Below are 12073 nucleotides of genomic sequence, written 5' to 3'. Positions count from 1 at the left end.
TATTTATATAAAAAAAGAGCATCACAGAGAGGAGATGAAGAGAGCTACCACTTATATGTCATTTTCAATACAATATAAATTTTCTTATATTAAGATAATTTTATTTTTAGATTATTAGAATTTTATAGCTGTTTTATTGTTTTTATGTATTTACTTTTAAATAAAAATATTTTATATTTTTTATTAATATAATAAATTATTATTTTTTATTAATTTATAAATAGTTAGAATTATATTTCAAAAATATTAATATTTATGTGATATAAATTTGCCCCACAAATAAAATTTCTTAGGTCCGTCACTGTGTCAGAGTCAGGCCGTACGTGCAGGGTTGAGGTTTAAACAGAAAGCGACATTATATTAGAGTTTTTTGTATACATACTTTTGTGGGAATATCTTTGGGCAGTGCTCCAAGTAAAAGGGCTTGATATCTTTGGCAGAAAAAAGTGGTCGCTTCTTTTCATTTGGAGCACCTAGCATGGCGGTGACGAGACCACCCGTGCTGGTTCCTGCAATCACGTCAAAGTAATCTGCGAGCCTTGCTTCTTCACCGTCCAGCTCCTACATTCACGTCCCGATCGTTATAATTGATAGGTTTCATTTATCCATCAACTATCAATTTCATAGCATTAATATGTGTAGAAAGTTCATATATTTGCTATGAACATTAATTATGCGTGTATGCATTGTCATTAAAACAAATTTTTTTTAATATAATACAAAAATTGTTGTGCTGCGACAAAATATGATATTCTTGCTTGAAAGACCATGCACGCATGCAAGAGACATCACATCAAGCGAGCGCGTTCCATATAGATTTATATATACCTGGAGTTGAGATTCGAGGAATTCGAGAATGGTAGCGGGAATGATGCCCCTAATACCACCTCCATCGATGCTGAGAATGGTGACTAGGTTTCCATAGGTTGGGGGTTGAATTTGAAGAAGGGACGACTTTGTTCTCTGCATAATTATGGATCACTGCTGGGAAAATGGAAAGCAAGTGCGAGCTTATACCGAAATGGATGCTAAAGAAAATGTGGGAGCTTGCAAGCTGCAGATGGTAAGGCAGTTAGATGTAAGTTTTTGCTCAAGACAAGTCTCGAAAAGGAGTTAAATTTACCAAAGGAAAAGACTCAGGTTTTTTGTCATTCGGTTTCCTCCACTCAACGTCCTATTTATCGTGGCACATGCGAGGTGCGATACAATCGTGTAAAGGTTCGAATTAAGAGGAGAAATGTTGAGGGACATACTTTTCAACGAGGTGGTGAGACTGAGAAGAACGGGAATGGTATGAGTATGGAATGTGTCAAATATGCACAGACCAGTCCTTTGAGAATTGAGATGCATATCCGATCACATCAAGTCCCGGGCGTTGAATATTATTCTCATGCTCGAATAGCGCTTTTTTTTAAAAAAAAAAAATTATTTGCAGTGCTTTGCCGTTAGTTGTGGAGCACCAACAGACGACTATACGGCTGCGTCGTAGATTAGATTAGTGATTAAGGATGGCAACAAGTTTCCTCCGAGGCCAGGTTTTAGTTTGCTCCGCAAGCAATAATTCTCATCCAATAGGATAGTCCCCACGCGCCTGTGCTCTCGTTGGCCCAAAAAAAAAAAAAACAACAAAACAAAACAAAAACAAAATAAAAGACGCCCTGTCTGTTTTTTTTTTTCCTTTCGTACTTCTTTATGAAGTGTTTGATATCCTATATTAATAAATGAGATTTCTTTAAACTATTTTTTAGAAGATAAAAAATTCTTCTCGATTAGTGATATGTTAATGGAAGGAAATTTTTGCTTCTTTAAAAAATAATTGATAAAAAAAATACTCCATTTATTAGTACTCTTTGAAAGAAAGAATAGTAGGCAAATGCATTATAACCCTAATAATAATAACAGTAATATTTTTAAATAAATTATAAAATATGACCTCATAAGAACATTAATAATGATTAAGTCCTTTATCTTTTAGGTCATTTTCTATAGCTTTTTTGTCAATTAATTGTCTTTCTTTAAAATATTGTACCATCCAAATTAGTATTTTGATAGTTTGCAAGTTTGTATTAACCTCCAAATAAATGGATAAAATTAATATTTTTTTTGAATTTGTAACTTATTTTTTAATTTTAAAATTGGAAACATGTAGCATCATATGAAAATATCAATTAAGAATAAGGGACACTTCAATTATAAATATCTATTAATTTGACTGTTAGTTCACTAAAAAATTTATAGAGAATGACCTAGAAAATTTAAGATCATTATTAATCAATATTAAATTTTTTAAAAGATCATTTTCTTAAAAAATATTAAATATTTTAATAATTATTATTATATTTTATTTTAGCAAAACTTTAAGATATTCAATACTCCTAAAAAAAGAGTTCAACGATAAATTAATACTAAAAGATATGTTACATCAATATAGCAAAGTTAATAGATTATGAATGAAAGAAGATTTTTGCTCCTCTGTAAAATAGTTTAAAAGAAAAATATCTCATTCGTTAGTATAAGATACCCATCGAAATGTACTTTAACCAACTCTTGTTATTGGTTTGGCTGTGTCTAACATAGCATGACGTGGAGTAATTTTTACATGCTGTACAACACTATTTTCGTTAATACTAGCGCGATTGCTTTTATCCTATAATGTCATATTTTTTGCACTATATGATGTCAATGAATGGATGAATTAGTTTTTTGCACTGCGATGTAAATGAATGGCATGGATGAAATAGTTTTTTTAATAAGGAATTAGGAACGGATGAATTAATTTACAGCAACGCGTTTTATGCAAAAGTTACGTGTAATATTAACTTTAATTTCCTCTTAACATTAGTCTCATGTGGTTTTGCATTTGTGTATTTACGTTTTTAAAATTCATTAATTTATTTATAAATATATTCCTATAACTGAAACTATATATAGTAGGTCAATTTCGTGAAACTGGTGTTAAAATTTAATTTAGTCGACGGTGGCTAAGCATCAGTCATGGGGCTATAATTAATTCCAATTACTATAATGATGACTTCCCCTTCCAGTTTTTTTAAATAATTAATATTCAATTGATCCACCAAGTGATCGCTAATGCCCAAACCCAAAAGTTGAATGAGAGAAAAGCACAGGAGAGCAGAGAGAAGGAATGACAATGCGATTTTGGAGTTTTTTTTTTTTTTTTTTCCGGCGGGGGGTCATTGATTCAATTCGTCTCAGAGATGTAAAGGTGTTTCCGCGGAGCTGTGCGATTTGAATGATTGAATCGGCAGCCAAGTATTATATGTGATATGGTGAGCAACTTTATTGGAATGAATTGATTTTCACCCTCCATATATTTTAATTTCGAGACGTGTGTGTGGTTGAATTGGCTTAAGGCAGCGTATTGGATGAAAAGTTTCGCCTTTATAGATGAACTCTTTCCTGACTATGCAACCGTACTATATACTATATACTTAATATTATACTGTTTTCACGTGGTCAGAACATTATTCTGTCATTAATTAATAATGGCCGTTGTTCCGGCATGGACCTCCCAATTGGAGCCCTGCACTTGACCAAGTTCATGGGAGTGTAGAATTGATCTTCAATTCTTAATATTGTAGCGGCTGCATAAACTTCTTTAACTGAGCAATAAACGCCAATCTTGACTTCCTATCGATGGCAATTTTTTGTTTATTCCATTCTTCCACTAGGTTGTCATCATTAGCATCACCAAGGTTTTTTGGGGAGGGGCTCAAAAGCTGAAAGAGAGAAGACCTGAGGAATATGGATCGATAGAGGATGAATGATTCATAATAAGCGTTTAATTTAGTCATTCATTTCGGGAATGATAGATGATTATGTGAGAACCTGTGTGGTAGCTTGTGCAACAATGAATAATAGCGAACTGGTGAATCGGAGTGGTCTGAAAAATCTCCCCTTCAATCCTATATACACAAGTCCTCTTCTAGAAGCAATTTATTATCCTTCTCATAATTAAGTCACCTTACACAAAAAGTTGGATCATTAATTACTTTCTTTTAATTTTATCCTTTCACAATTTTTGATGAGTAAAATGTTATATAAAATAAAAATAAAGATAATACATTTAACAAGAGCAAATAGAAATAATTGATTTTGGTGAGATAATTATAAATAATTTATAAATAAGACCTGAGGATAATTAAGCTTTTGACCGTTGATCAATTTCTGCATTCTGGGTTATCCCACATGTCATTTGTCATGTAAACCAGCCAGTCTACTTAGCACTACAAAACCCACATGTAATATCAGCGTAATCATCACCAGATGCATGACTCGTATCAACCAGTCAGTTTGCACAGCAATACAGAGTCAGGAATTAAATATCATTGGATATGCCAAATAAAAGGGCATGTTTGGTTTCTGTTTTTAAAAACACTTCTTTTATTTTTAAAAATAAAAAGATTAAAAAATTTGTTTGGATGAGTATTTTAAATCTAATTATTTTCAAAACCATTTTCATTTTTGTTTTTAGAAATAAATAATAGAAACATTTTAAAGCTGTTTTTCATTTAGTTACCTAAATTGATAATTATCATAAGCCACCACTATTAATTGCCAATGATATCACTCTCAACCAATTTTTTAATTTTAAAACTGTTTTTAAATTAACACAACTAAGCAAATTTAATTTTTGTTTTGTTTTAAAAAATTATTTTAAAAATTGTATTATGAATTTTTTTAAAAAATGAAAATAAAAACCAAACTGGCTCTAAATCAATTGATCAATGGCCAAGATCAATGAAGATATAGAACATCGATCCATACGTGCTTAATGCATTACAATGCTTGAATTACTCCATGTTGTGATTTATGAAGCAGCAGTGAGCGGATGATGTTTTAAATTGCCTCTATATATAACTATATATATTGAATACCATGTTTAACCATGTTCTTCAATTAATCGGAATGATCTCAAACCTTCTATCCTTACACCAAAAAAATGCATTTCTTTAAAATTATTTTCTTTCTTTTGGTACTAATTAATTAACTTCCCCTCGCACTGGCCCAAACAAAACGAAACAAGAAAGAATGGAAGCTCGTTTCAAATCAATCTTAATTTTATCATATCTCCCTTCTCTAGATTATAGAAAAAAAAAGTAAATTTCATGACTCAGAGAAAATACTCATAAATATTTCCTAATAGAGCATCTATTACAATCAATGTAATAGAACTTGAACCCTCACACACTTTTATAGGCTGGTAACTAAATGACTTTTATTGACAAACAAATAATTTATACTCTCTGTTAGTGTTATCAAATACGGAAAAAAAAATCAATTCATACAATTTAGGAAAATCCGTTAAGTATAATAATTATATTTGATGAAATTAAAAAAATTGACCTAAATTATCCCTATAATTAATGAATCAACAAATTTGTCCCCTATAAAAATAAACATTAATTTTATGAGGAACATTTTGGAAAATGTGTCATAAATGCTTTTAAAAATTTGTAGTCTTGATTATAAATAAAAATAAGGCTAGAATATACTTTTAGTCCTCTAACTTTATATGAAATTTTAATTTAATCCTTTAATTTTGCAAAGTATCTTTTTAATTTTTTAACTTTAATATCATTAGGATGATTTTGGTAGTGAAGGAGGAGGTGTTTTAAAGGTCAAAGGTTTTTTTTGAAATTTTGGTAAAAGAGAGGCTTGATAATCTCGAGGCTTTTGATAAAGAAGTGAATTTTACATGAGTCCTTTAAAATGAAGTGCTATTCTCTTGATTATAAATACTTGCAAAAGCATTTTCATTCAATAAATGTTCGAAAAATATGATATGTTGAATAGTGATAATGATATCAACCTCAAACATACATGTATTGCTTCGGGTGAATCATTATTATTTTGAAAAAATTAAACTTAATATATTAACATTTAAAAATATTTTATCAATATTTAAAAGTTCAATGTAAAAATTTATTAGGATAAAACTAACAATATTAGAGTTAAATGACTAAAAAGATATTCTACAAAACTAACATTAAAATGAAACATTGTGTAAAATTAAAAGATTGAATGTATACTTTAATCTAGAAAGAAAAAGATATACGGTAGTTTCTCTTGCATATTTCAAAACAGAAAGAATATATATGCCTGAAATTGAGGATTATATATGATCAATTTCATCAAAACTCCACGAACCCACATGAACATGCAAGCGTCTTGGAGATGAGGGCGGATGGGAAAGGTTCAGAGAAGAAAGCTTTTAGGCAAGAGGGCGTGTGACTAAAGAATGACGAGGCCATATATGATATATTCAAAATAGAAAACGATAAGATTTGATTTACACGTACCAAGATGATGCCGCCTAACTCTGATGATTTTTCTTTGTTTCCGGTCAGTCATCTTTTGATTACCTTTCTTTAATTGAATCAAGACTTCAATTGCTTTACGATTAACATTGATATGAGGATATAATTATTAATTGATAATAATTGCGATTCAATCTTTGGCCAAGTCGATCGCTGCCCCCATCCCCAAACTTATCATCATTATTAATAAATGAAATAAAGGTCTAAGAGAACTATGTAATTCCAAAAATTCATCAACATTCCGTCTTTTTTATCTTCTCATGTATACATTAATGTTCCGTTTCTGTAATGGAACGAGGAAATTCTTTTTTTTTAAATAAACATTATTTCGATTCCAAACTGTCAATCATTACTGCAATATTCATTACTTATTAATGGATCGGAATAACAGATTCTGATCATCCTAATCATGGCACGAGGGCATTCATCATTGATAAAATAACTTTCAAGGTTCGGCCTAGCCGGATGCCTCCGGAGTTTCATTTACGTACCATCATGATTATTATAATTGGGGCATGAAAATCATGTTGGTAACTTTTGGTGTTATTCAAAGTTGGTTTTTTGGACCATATGAGCAACCAATACAAGTTTTTTCGAGCGCTTCAAGACATTATTATTAGAAAATTAACTCTCCCATTTGTGCGTGCATCTAAACCGCAAAGATATTAAATTAAAACGGGAGCATGGATAAGAATCCACAAATAAACAAATACTCTGTCTCTCTCTCTCACACACGCACTCACTCACTCACATTTAATCTTAAAAAATAGAAACATGGCCATTTATATTTGACTTCGTCTCAGGGATAATTAGAACCCACGATGAACAGATGCCTTTTTCCCCCCGGGCGGGAGGCTGGAAAAAAGATATTTATGTCGTTGATTGAGATAGTTCAAAGGTCTAAATTAATGGAAATAATTACATATTGACTAAATAGGCTTCTTTAATTCGAAGAGTCTTCCTTCAAGCTGCATGATTAAGTGTGGCTTGATAAATTAAAAAGTTAAAGTTGAGTTCCATGACAGTTACTGTAGATACTCAAGCAAAAATTGCGCTCGATCCAAGGTTGGTTTCGTTTTAGCTCTCCCTCTAGTTTGACTTGGTAGATAGAGTGATCCGTAAAGATGCACAGCTGATTGCTACTTGCAAGTCATGAAAATAATGACTATTCTTAATCTATTTCTGTTTTGTTTGTTTTTTTTATTTTCATGTTGGTTCATTTGCATCATGAAAATAGCTACAGCTATTTTAATTTGCTTGTATTGTTTTGGTTCATTGTCAACGTCAAACCATCGAATATTCCATATATGATCTTACCATTCATTATAATTTTCAACACTGCCAAATATATTAGGTATATATTTCATTTCAAAGATGGGCTTGACATTTTAGTATATATATATATATATATATCTATTTATGTATATCTCTCATCTCGTCAATATTACGGATATATTCATTCATATATATATATATATATATTAAAATTAGTGATTTAATTGTAACCAGTTTTTCATGATGGTATCCGTACGTGAGTTTGATTTTTTTCTCAGGATTCATCAGGTCATGACTGAGACCCTATAGCTGGTAATTTGCAAGAACGTTCGCATCATAGAATTTGTAATTAACAATGTCAACGGGCACAACACGAATCTACTAATTATACACAGCGATCTCGTGATCAGCTGAATTTATTTTAACCTGGAAACATGTTTTACGCCTACAGCATCATTGGACTGCAGCTTGTTCGACGAACTTGGTGCTGCTACAGGTACATTTGTTTAACAACACAAACATCATATCACACGACAACACACAGATGAATCACGTTTGCTGATTGTTTCTTGGATCTAAGCTTGCCCTTCTGCTCTTGATTTACGAAGCCACCTCTCCTCAGATAGTTGTTTCGCAAACCTACAACAAATTCAATCATACGGTTGGTTGCCCATTTCTCATCTTTAATATTTTTTATAATAACACAACTCACTTAAAATTTGCATTGTGTGCGTAAAATAACGAAAGATGTAGATAAATTTGTAATTTTTTGGGGGGCATGTGTACACGTTTATTACCTTTTGAGGGCCTCGGCATTAGTCTCGTGGTTAGCAACTTCGAAAACTCCGGTTTGCAAGTTAACCCTAGAAACTGGTTTGTTCAATAAATCTTCACCAACTTTGACGAGACCCTTCAAATTCTCGTCGGTGGTCACATCTACAGAAGACAAGTCGCCAGTTAAAGTATCATCCTGCAAATTTGGTTCGACAAACAGCAGAGTTGGCGAGCAATGAGTAATTCATTAATCTGAGTTGCTCAGCAGTAACTAACAAACTAGTTAATATTATAAGAACCTGGATGCGGAGATAGTTTTTCTCGGAGTAGAGAGCTCGGAAAACAGAGGCAAGGTGGAAGTCAACCATGTCAGCACTAGCTTGGCCAAAACAGTCAATCAAGGGGTTAGAACCGTTGCTGGATAGCCAGCTCAGGATACCCCATTCAGCAGCCTCCTCAGCAGAGTATCGATACTCCTGCTTGTGATCCCCAGTTCCTAACGATATCACCAGAAACCTGTCGTATTGCATCGCTGATACGCCGAACTCTGTCCTCTCCTCTGCTCTTATTCTGTTTGTCACTTCTGCCATCGCTACCAGAGTCTGCAACCACATCGTTAACTCGCTCAATTATCCGCCAAGGCCGCCTTGTGTTAGTTTTCGACAACTACTGATCTTTTGTTTAATTCGATTGTCTTCCAGTTTTAATTTATTTAACTTCTATTAAGAAAAATATTTTAATTACCACCCACCGGGTTATTTGCAGCAACGCCCCCGTCAATAAGGTTAAATTCCCTGACCACTTTTCCTTCATCGTCCTTGGTCTCAAAATAGTGAGCTGGAAGATACGTGGGTGCCGCGGATGTCCCGATGCATATGTCTGACATCAAGGCATCTAATTCCGGCCTTCTCTTCAGCTGTTCCACAAGTACAGGACAAACTTACTTGAAGATATATATATATATATATATATATATATGGATGTATTATAACGTTAGGTGCGCGAGAGAATTAAAAGGTCGGACCTTGAAGTTGGAAAAAATGGTGGGTTGAACGAGCTTGATGTCAAATGTGGGGATGACCACATTTGTCAGTGTCTGGTGCAATTTTGTGTCTTTCAGTTTGTCTCTAAGAAGGCCGTGCAAATACTTGCCGTCATACTTTGGTCCTGACAGCGTTTTGCCGAGCTTCACCACGTCGGAGAGAAAGTGACTGCAAATTCGACGGTAGCATTTATAAACTAGCAGGGATATTTCTTCGCTGAATGTAATAGCAATTGGGTTTAGTTGGAGTTAACGATGATAAAGGAATTAATACTGACGTATGCTGCGGGAAGATTTTTGGGCCGTGCTCAAGATAGAAGTCCTTGATTTCCTTGGCGGCGTACAAGGGTCGATTCTTTTCGTTGGGGGCAGTCACCATTGCAGTCAATAAGCCCCCAGTACTGGTTCCTGCGATTACATCAAAATAATCCACCAATCTTGCATCCTCACCATCCAGCTTCTGCATTAACACAATATGACCAAAGCTACGCTAGTAAGCGTTCCCGCACGTCTTTTACACACACACACACACACACACACGAATTGAATGGTATGGTTAATTTGGACATGCCTGGAGCTCTGATTCAAGAAAAGCCAGGATAATTCCGGGAATAATTCCCCTAATGCCACCGCCATCAATGCTAAGCACGGTGACTAGGTTTCCGCTGCTTGCAGGTACGTCGGCCTTTGTGGCTTCCATCGAGCTCGAGAGGCTACGAGAGGAGAGAAAACAAATCAAAGAATAGACTTGGAAAATATACGCTCTAATGTAAGGAGAAAACACAGTTTTCTGTGGCTTGGATCGACCAGTTCCTACCACTATTTTATAGGCGCTCGATGTATGGTAAAACTATACATAATGCTCCGTTTTAATTATTACCTGGATTTTTTTGCGTTGATGACAAGTGAACTTTTAAATTCAATAGAGATTATCTTCGCGTACGAGGCGGCAATCCTGTTTACCTATTTCAATCGAGAATTGTGTGGGTTATGTAACTTTGGGAGAAAAAAAATTTATTCCATTGCTCAATATCCTGAAAAATTTAAAAATATTACTACCTCTTATCTAGACAAATCCAAACTTTCACTATGTGAAATTATTATTACCAATTATAGCCTCATGAGTATCTTGAGAGTTTTTAACATATTTATTTAAAGTAACTACATATTTTTGAACTCAAACTTGAGATCAAGATCAGCTAATTTAACTCTCTTTTATTATAAGTTGATCCAAGCATCCCTTGCTACTTTGGAAAAAAAATTATATTTTATATTCACAACACTCTTTTTTAAATTTTTATGATTAAATATGGACCTCAACTAAAACTTTATTCCAAAAATTATTGGGAAAAGCACCCATTAAAAAAAAGAGAGTGCATGATGTTTAAATATTTTATTGAAAGGACCTCATTAAAAATCTTAATAGGGTGTTGTAAAATAACTATTATTAAAATTAATTTTGTGTAATAATTAATATAAATGTAAACGTAAATTCTCCCTTGAATGTACTAAATATAACATTTAATTAATTTAAAATATTTTAATTAATTATTTAATAAAATAAGGGTGTAATTAACAAAACATGTAACACCTACCCCAATACCATTTATTTTGAATACTAAATAAGATTTTTAAAAAACGATTGATATTATGATTATTAAAGAACATATGTATGGTTGGGGAGAGGGCGAGATGGCGGATGGGAGGAGGTGGATTCACGATTTCGCCATTATAATTACCGTCCATTATTGTGGTCTTGCATGCATGATTATAAGCTTATTCATTAGTGAAAAGCGTGTAACAATAATGAAGAACATCGCACGACATTTGTTATTACCAGAGTTCGAACACGTTGGCTTTTCAATAATGACATCCACTGAACATGAAATTACAATGCGGATCTTCTTTGTCTTTTTTGTTGTTTTTGCTTTCCATTTGCTATTCTTTATCTTGTCCATTGTGCTCCGAATTCGGAGACTCCACGTGATTTTTTTTTTTTTTGACCAAAAGACTCCACGTGATTTCAAACTAGAATAATTTACAGAATATTTTTATTTTATTGGTATAATTGAGGAGTATAATTTTAGATGAAGAAGAGACGAGACTCGGCCTTGGCTTGCTGCCTAGTGACCATCAGAAAGACAAAACTTGTTTGGATTATAATTCACCCTCGCTTCATACAATCCACTTGGGATTTAATTAATAAATTTGAACAGTGATTATTAAGATTATGCCCCCGCAGCCCACCTGTCTACCGGGCCCCCACTCTCTCCATCGTACATGGCACGATGTTATGATATCGGTGCTCTCTATTTATGGGAGGATAATATAAAAGATGAATGCGCCGGTCTATCAGTATTTATATTTATATATTTTATAAATCCTAAATTTATACTTCCTCCATTTATGCTACTTTCAAGAAAAAAAACTTGTTTTTATTTTCATATTGTTCTATAATTTTAGAACGATATCAATTACTGCTTTTCCGATATTTACGTTAATACTCTTAATTATTTTACATCAGAGCCATTATTTTTCAAATGTCCAGGACTTTTAACAGGGACGTGCTATTTGAAAAGTACGTAAGTATTTTTAACTTATTAATGGATTTTCTTGATCTTTATATAAAATCTTTAAACTT

General features: G+C 33.0%; 2 protein-coding genes across 2 annotated transcripts in view; both read right to left on the bottom strand.

Annotated features, from left to right (window-relative positions):
• LOC129301840 (patatin-like protein 2) overlaps positions 1-1169 on the bottom strand; it is a 24584-nt gene extending 23415 nt beyond the window's left edge. Inside the window, exons 1-2 of the mRNA XM_054940446.1 lie at positions 829-1169; positions 383-561 (exon numbers count right to left, since the gene is read on the bottom strand). Coding sequence (XP_054796421.1) covers positions 383-561; positions 829-969 — 320 coding nt within the window. The 5' untranslated portion in view covers positions 970-1169. The remainder of the gene's footprint in view (positions 1-382; positions 562-828) is intronic.
• Positions 1170-7944: 6775 nt separating this feature from the next.
• LOC129303802 (patatin-like protein 2) lies at positions 7945-10211 on the bottom strand. Its single transcript, XM_054943328.1, has 7 exons — positions 10004-10211; positions 9711-9892; positions 9415-9601; positions 9142-9306; positions 8690-8992; positions 8414-8586; positions 7945-8255 (listed from the first exon to the last, which is right to left on the bottom strand). Exons 1-7 carry the CDS (start codon positions 10130-10132, stop codon positions 8192-8194), a joined length of 1203 nt encoding a protein of 400 aa, XP_054799303.1. The 5' UTR covers positions 10133-10211; the 3' UTR covers positions 7945-8191.
• Positions 10212-12073: the final 1862 nt, after the last annotated feature.

This window comes from Prosopis cineraria, unplaced genomic scaffold (assembly GCF_029017545.1).
Source record: "Prosopis cineraria cultivar Desert tree isolate PC_DT_omini unplaced genomic scaffold, ASM2901754v1 PC2, whole genome shotgun sequence".
Classification (NCBI taxonomy): domain Eukaryota; kingdom Viridiplantae; phylum Streptophyta; class Magnoliopsida; order Fabales; family Fabaceae; genus Prosopis; species Prosopis cineraria.
Note: the sequence above shows the minus strand (reverse complement) of the source record. Positions and strands in the feature narration are given on the sequence as shown.

Excerpts from the sequence above, each read along its gene's own strand:
- LOC129303802 (XM_054943328.1), bottom strand. The coding sequence starts at position 10,132 with ATGGAAGCCACAAAGGCCGACGTACCTGCAAGCAGCGGAAACCTAGTC. Across the intron at positions 9,602-9,710 it reads AAAATCTTCCCGCAGCATAC|TCACTTTCTCTCCGACGTGG; the intron begins GTCAGTATTAAT and ends TCGAATTTGCAG. Across the intron at positions 9,307-9,414 it reads CCATTTTTTCCAACTTCAAG|CTGAAGAGAAGGCCGGAATT; the intron begins GTCCGACCTTTT and ends CTTGTGGAACAG.